The 7,463-nt window shown below is 40.8% G+C and overlaps 2 protein-coding genes across 3 annotated transcripts; both read left to right on the top strand.

Annotated features, from left to right (window-relative positions):
• The first annotated feature begins 414 nt into the window (after window positions 1-414).
• On the top strand, window positions 415-1,068 carry LOC120109600. Its single transcript, XM_039123355.1, has one exon. The coding sequence runs from the start codon at window positions 415-417 to the stop codon at window positions 1,066-1,068; it is 654 nt and encodes a 217-aa protein (XP_038979283.1).
• A 958-nt stretch (window positions 1,069-2,026) lies between these two features.
• LOC103698391 (protein PHR1-LIKE 3-like) lies at window positions 2,027-6,031 on the top strand. Of its 2 annotated transcripts, XM_039123353.1 has the most exons (5): window positions 2,032-2,289; window positions 2,770-2,821; window positions 4,368-4,449; window positions 4,524-4,588; window positions 5,565-6,031. In XM_039123353.1, exons 1-5 carry the CDS (start codon window positions 2,233-2,235, stop codon window positions 5,909-5,911), a joined length of 603 nt encoding a protein of 200 aa, XP_038979281.1. In that variant the 5' UTR covers window positions 2,032-2,232; the 3' UTR covers window positions 5,912-6,031. The 2 variants fall into 2 exon arrangements, with proteins under 2 accessions (XP_038979282.1, XP_038979281.1); XM_039123354.1 differs by lacking the exon at window positions 2,770-2,821 and having other exon boundaries at window positions 2,027-2,289.
• The last annotated feature ends 1,432 nt before the right edge of the window (window positions 6,032-7,463 follow it).

Genomic DNA, 7,463 nt, shown 5'->3' with positions numbered 1-7,463 from the left:
GGTCATTCTATCGATGTGCTGGAGGACAGCTGGGTGACCGAGTGGCCGATTTGTCGTCTGCTGACCATGGTGCACTCAGCGAGATTAGCAGGTTGTAGGGTCAGCTATTTACTGGACTCAGAGGGGGCCCGGTGGAGGGTGGAGTTGATTCGGGAGGTCTTTGGGGAGCATCTGGGGGAGTTGATCTTGACTATGCCAACTCCGTCCGGGGGGGAGTCTGACAGGCTTTGTGGTTGCCGACCGATCAGTCGCGGGTGCGGGCTAGAGATCTTCTCTTCCTGTTCAGCAGGGAGCCAGTTCGACAGATTGCGGGTGGTTGGATAAGGAGGTTGCGGATTTATCCACGTGGCACTCTTCATATGGAAGGTGGCTTGGGGATGCCTTCCGACCAGAAGCTTGCTAGCACGGCGTGGCATGCGGGTGTCGCAGTGTTGTGAGGCGTGTGCGGATATCGAGGAGACCACCGAGCATGTTCTTCTGCAGTGCCCTAGGGCCCGAGAGATATGGCGGAGGTCACCTGTCCTACTACCTGCCTCGGTGGTGACTGCACAGGACCTCACTCATGTACTGAGGTGGCCTATGCGGAGCCCGAGATCTGCTGAGGCGGGGATTCTTATAGCGTACCTGTCCTACCACATTTGGTTGGATAGGAACGCTGGCTTGTTTGAGGGGAGGTGGTCATCCCTGAGGATGGTAGTGGATAGAGCGTCGCGACATGCGAGGGAGGTCATTGAGGCTACCGCTGTGGTTTCTTCTGGGATGGCTAGGGACATCTGGGGTACTCTTCATGCTGCTTTAGCGTTCCGGTTTGCTCTTGTTTCTTGGGTACCTCCACCCCTTGGTTATCTCAAAGTTAACTTTGACGGCAGTAGGTTAGTGGACGGTGTGATTGGTGGGGCTGGTTTTGTGATCAGGGACCATCTCGGTCGGATGTTAGCTGCAGGAGGGCGGCGCACGCCAGGGGTTACTGCTGTTGGGGCAGAGTTGCGGGCAGCCTGGAGGGTTTATTCTATGCCAGGCGAGTATTGGGTGTCGAGTGGGTGTTCCTCGAGGGGGACTCATCTATAGTGATCGACTGGATCCGGGGGGCGGACAGGTATGATGATGGACACCCCCTCATCCGGGAGTCTCGTAGGATGGCTCAGATGATGGGCGACTTTCAGGCAGCGCATGTATTTAGAGAGGCGAACAGGATAGCGGACTGGGTCGCCTCTTTTGTTGCCCGGCATTCCAGGAATTTTTTATGGATGTCTGACTCAGACGCTTCTCCTTTGTCTATGTTACTTTCTAGTGATCTGGTTGGGTGTACTCACGTTCGATATATGAGTAGCCGTTTCTACCCAAAAAAATACATGGCTATTTGGTTTTCAATTATACATCGACCATAGAATCTCTTGTTTACCATAGAACCCTTTTAAACTCTTTTCGTCCACTCTTTCCCTAACACCAAAACCATAAAGCAGGTTTATTTGACCTTTTATTTGCCTTAATCTCAAAAATTTGTCATTGCTGGGCCATTTATAGGTTTGGGGCAGCAAGCAATCAATTAGACTTGTCCCTAATTCAAACCTTTCGCTTGGTCCTTCCATGCATTAAGGTTCGTTATCTCGGTACTGGACCTCATACGGTACCATTCTATTACAGTTGTGGTACGATATGGTACAGCTCGGTGTACTGAGTATCGGTACGGTACAGGTACGACGTACCAGTTAAATATTGGTACGGTATGGTATGCCCAGTATAGTAAACCTTGCCATGCATTTTAGGCCATCCCAATTGGTCCTGCACGACTTATTAGGTTTTTGGCCTCATTAAGATGATGTTTTATATGATACATGCCATGATGTTGTATACATTGTTGTTGATATTTATTTATTGATTTTCTTTTCTTGTGCGTATGTGTATGTGTGTTTGCTGTGTCTTATTTTTAGCATGGCAAATGAACTCAGATTATTCTCTTAGATTATGCATTTGTTGATTCAAAAATATTGAATGTATTGCATATTATCTACTGCTGATCTGAGCAGTTTAATATTTTGGTTGATATACATTGATCAACATATTTTAACATTTTAACTGACCTGAAATTGCATTAGTAAATACCCCATTTCCCTACACATTTTAGGTGAAAATAATTTGAAGTTAGATGCTTTTCTCTTCACTTGATTGTTATTTCTAAATCTGGTCATTATAACTGGGGCTTCTTTTGCAGAAGCAACACCAAAAGCCATTATGAAAACCATGGGTGTTAAAGGTCTCACTCTTTATCATTTGAAGAGTCATCTTCAGGTCTGTTTCTCAACCAAGCACATTAAGAACAAGTATGTAGTCTGTTTATTTGTATGTCATTTTGATGGCTCAAATCTTATGTATATCTACAATGAATGTCGTTGCCTACTGGAAAACAAATTGAACCTAAAAATATAACTCATTTCAAATCGCGAGAAACATTTACTTTGACCTGTTAGTTAAAAGACTAATCCCGGCTAATAGATTGCAAAGGCAAAACCGAAAATTCTTTCCAAGCACAATTGGGTATATTTCATAAAAAGTCGAGGCTTGTGCTGTATTTCAATCCTTTAATTCTTAATCCCCCATACATGGCTGTTGGATGCTATGATTGCAAGTTTATTATTTGCCTTTCAACAATGAAAAAGTTAATTATGACCCATTTGAAATCAGTGAAAAGAACTGCAAGGCAATGACTATTCCAATGTATATATATACAAAAACATGACTTCATCATCAGTTTCTTGGCCCATCCTGCAGAAATACAGATTGGGGAAGCAGTCGAGCAAAGAGTCCTCTGACAACTCCAAAGGTGGTACCTCTCTCTCTCTCTCTCTTTCAAGCATGAATAGTCTCTCAAAAGTATGTTGACCTAATTAGTTAGGTGGTTCAGTTCAACTCCAAGTGCTGCGAAGATAGGTAGATTTGCTTGGATGATCCACCAAATGCTGCGACACATAAGCTTATATATTTTGTTGGTGTAATCAATTAGAAGTACTAGCTAGGGGGATAATCCTTACTCTAATGTTAGAATAAGCTTATTAGGTATGATACTTAACCTAATAGAGATTTGTGGCCTTTCTAAGCATGAGCATATATACTTGGTTGGACAAGAAGTTGTTAGAAATAAACTAGAAGTGATTGATGCAGAAAATAATAATCTGCTCAAAATACCATGTACGAGAACAAAGTGGCTGGCCTAGGATTGGGGCATATACTCACTGTCCTAAAGCTGACCATCTGACATGTGGGTACTGCCAGCATTAGCAATTCCAAGATACAATGACCTTTCAATTTTGCAGTTGTCTCCTCCATGTGAATGCCTACAGGAAGAGAACCAATCCTTCTTTATGCCTTATAAGTATCAGTCACATATGTATGATTAAGGTCTAGATCTGGTTAAATGTAGGTATCACACCTGAGGCACTGTCTAAATGCATTAAGCTGCATTTGGAAGCGGAATAAAAATCCAGATTAGTGGGGTTAAATGGAGTATGTTGGAATTAGTCCATCTTTTTGTTAGGCTATTCTTGGGTTTTGGTGGTGTAAATAGGTTAGAAGGAGCAAAAGTAAAGCATTTATGTTGTAACATTTTTATAAAATACCTGTTCTGCTTTTCTAGAAGGCAGTTTATTTCATGTGCACCGATGACAGTTTGGCTGAAAAGAGATGGAATAAGTGGGTTAAGAGATTTTTATTCCTCCTTATTTCACTCCAAGGACAGCCTTAAGGTACAAACTTGACACTGGAGGATTATCACGAGCTCAGGTGGAATATAGCAGATCAACTGTTCACATTAACAAAACACGTTCCTTTCTCCTCATTATGCTAGATTGTTGATGGCATCATTTTGCTTTGATAAGAGCGGCCTGGAGATCCTTGATTGTGGTTAGGCAGTCATTCAGTGCTTGCAGAGTTAGGTGGAACTCAGGAAAGTCACCAGAAGACATTATGATGACACTCCCATCTAGCTGGATCCTTAGCTGCCTTGCATTGCGTATTCCATGTGCAAAAAGCTATCTGCATTCAAGCATGGTGCTATTGTAATGAAGGGACCATGTCAAAATTGAAATGATACATTGTTTAAGAGCTTCCTATACGAAGAAAAGCTGGTGATTCAAGAAAAAGTTGCTGGTTATGGGCATTTTCATGGGAAAATCTACTTAACTATGTTTAGGCTGATAAAACTGCTTTTTTTATTAGTCACATCCTCCAACATAAGAATGTCTTGCTTTCCATGATATATCTTGCAGATGCCTATTCCAGTTCCAATTTCGGAACAAGTTAACTGTTCTTTGTTCCATTATCTTTTTCTGAACTTCCTCAACGATCAGAGCTTCTATTTCCTTAAATTGCAGCTGCTGGAGTCATGGGAAGCCAAGGAACTGGATCATCATTACCATCACCATCATCAAGATTAATGGCCCAAGGCTTGAATGAGTCAGACACCTCAACTTCTCTTCTATATGATCCTTTGTTCCTCTAACTGGTCTCATATTGTAGTTTCTATGCAGCGGATGTAATGAAGCAATGAGAGTACAGATGGAACTTCAAAGGAGGCTGCATGAACAACTTGAGGTTGGTTCTTTCCACTTTAGTGCATGAAAAATTGCATTTTAGTTTTGAACCTTAATGTCATTCTCTTCTTTGGAAGTAGTGTTAAGGTGACTTTGCTTGAGGTTTAATTTATTATTCTCAGGTATTCATGTAACAGAACATGAGGAATATATCTTTTAGAATTATTCCATTTAGAGATCACTAATATTTATATTATTACTTCAAATATAATCATGTCAATATATAAGAACCACTACGATTCCAACAGTGTAGGTCTATTCAAGTTGCCTAGTATGCCTAATGATTATGGCTGGAAGTATGCCGGGCCGTGGCCAAGAAAATCCAAACTTGCCTAGCCAAAAAGCCTGAATGGCACTACGCTTGTAGGCTGCTCACTTTCATCCCTACTAATTAGTTTTCTTAAGCACTTAAGATTCCAAGATGCCCCGCAACATTAGTTGGCAGTATGTCAATAGTTGATGCAATTTCATCTGAGAAAAGTGATTGGCACATTAAAAATGCTAGAAATAGTTGAAACTATTTGCATTTGTTGGAAAGAGTTCAGTTAGCACCACTTATCTTGACATAATTACCTTCACAAATGTAGGTAGAAAATTTATCTTGTATTTATCCTTATAATGCTGAAATTTTCTTTTCTTTTTTTAATTTCTTTCTTGTTTTGAAGTATAAAGTCTATTCATGAACTTTCTGAAGAACAATTTCTAGGTTTCCTCAGGCTCTCTAGAAGCTTCTATGTTCTTCATTACACCCTTTTTCAACATTTGCTTCCCACCTCTTCCTACTTTTCCTACGTAAGTTAACTGTCACTAGTTTCCAGTCAAAGAAATTTGAGCTACAGGGATCCTTCTGCCCAGAGAAAATTACTTGATATATAGTTTAGATAATTATTTAGTAGTTTAGTTTGTCTTGTGGCATGGATTCATGGTCTGTTGTCATAATCATTATTCTTGGCTTTAAGTCCTCTGTTTGCTGGCCAGTTCAGCGGCATCTTCAGATACGGATCGAGGCGCAAGGAAAATACCTTCACTCAATGCTAGAAAGGGCTTGCAATGCTCTCATCGACCCAAATCTTGGACTAATAGGACTTGCATCGATCAGATGTGACTCCCTGAGTTGCCCGAACATTGAAACAGATGATTGCCTAGGCCACCCACATGTATCTCTCAAACTGCCATCTTTATCGGAGATTGCAGCTGCATGCATGGAAGAGAAATCTTTGAACAGAGCAATGGCACAGATTGCTGAATGCTCAGTTGATAGCTGTCTGACATCAACAGAAAGCCCTGGAAAGCACCAGTATTGGGTTCGCAGGCAGCTGCGTTGAGAAAAGGATCGTGCCCCTTGCTCGGAACTGACGAATCACATGCCTGGGATGGAGACGTCCATGAAGATGGACAATGGGTTTCAAGCATTTGAAACTGAAGTGGATAGATGCGAACTCTTTACTTTTGATAGTGTATTTGAATTTCAGGGATCCACAGTGTTTAACGTGTCATTTTCTTTCATAAGAACGGTTGCCTGTTGGACTCCTTGTTTCTGGGAGCTACAAAAAGCTTTTGAATTAATCATTAAAACCATTATCACAAGCATATTTTCTGTGCCTCAAGTCCATTCAGTTTGCATATTATTTACCCGTGCTTATTGACATGGTAACAGTAGAATGTTGATCAAGCAGGCGACAATTCTGATAGAAATGTTTGTCTTATGAATGATTATTTCACAAGACGTGGAAGCTATCATTATATAAAAATTACCTGCATACATACATATATTATATATTATGCATACATTATATATTATATATATATATATATTATATAATGCATACACATGTATACATAAGTAATATTTTGACAAATATATTGTTTACAGACATACATACGTGTTAGATGTATGCCCTAGAAGCCAATCTGGCTGACACATTGTTAATTCTAGGGACATAATTTTGTACTTGACTATTTATTATTGAATAAATAAAAGGCATCTTTTCATTCATATTATTTATATGTCTATGAATCGTCCAAAAAATTAATAGATGATATGTAATTCTCAAGAGTTGAGAATTTGAGTCATGTATCATTGGTGATTAATTCTAAATGCTCCTGATCAATGGATCATCACGAGGACGGTGATCGATCCGATCAGTGCACAGATCACTTTCCTTCTGGATGGACGAGACTTGAGTCCACAGTGTAGGGATACTGAAGTGATAGTGCAGGTGCTTGTTAGAGAACAAGGGTACTGAGCGTGACCAAGACAAGAAGTCACTTGGATGTCTATCCACTCGTCAGTGACTTGCTTGATGTTGCAGTAGTATGACTGGTCCTTTGACCTGCGGTGCTTCAGCTACTCACAGTGAGGTTATTGTAGTTTGACTACACGTATACATGGTCTCTAGTCATATGAGTCCTTGTAGTGTAGATTGGCTGCAGTAAGTTCACTGTAGGAGTAGGTATGCACTTACATGGAATCTATCGACCTTGATAGAAGAGGAGTGATCCTATGTGATTTGTTAGACTGAGTTCTAAGACCTTGGCCAGGGCAGTAATATAAAGTGGAGAAAGAGTTTTCCACTGTCGAACTCGATTCAAATAAATCTTGACATATGACAGACGAAGGGGTTTGACGAGTTATCCATGACCTCCGTCCTGTAGGGATCCACGATAGTAGGACTGTATCACATGATAACTGCACCTAGAGGTTCATCATTCTATTCTACTGGTAGCCACTACATGCTGCTAGGTGTCACTGGTGGATGGTGGGACTCACAGGGATTATCTCGATGATCGATAAACCCTAATGAGTAGAGTTGGAATCGTTCCAATCCATTGAAAGGAGTTTTCAATGATATTGTGATAGAGATCATAATATATCTC

The sequence above is a fragment of the Phoenix dactylifera genome, unplaced genomic scaffold (genome assembly GCF_009389715.1).
Source record: "Phoenix dactylifera cultivar Barhee BC4 unplaced genomic scaffold, palm_55x_up_171113_PBpolish2nd_filt_p 002466F, whole genome shotgun sequence".
NCBI classification, from domain to species: Eukaryota; Viridiplantae; Streptophyta; class Magnoliopsida; order Arecales; family Arecaceae; genus Phoenix; species Phoenix dactylifera.
The sequence above is the reverse complement of the archived record's forward strand: the minus strand, read 5'-3'. Positions and strand labels throughout refer to the sequence as shown.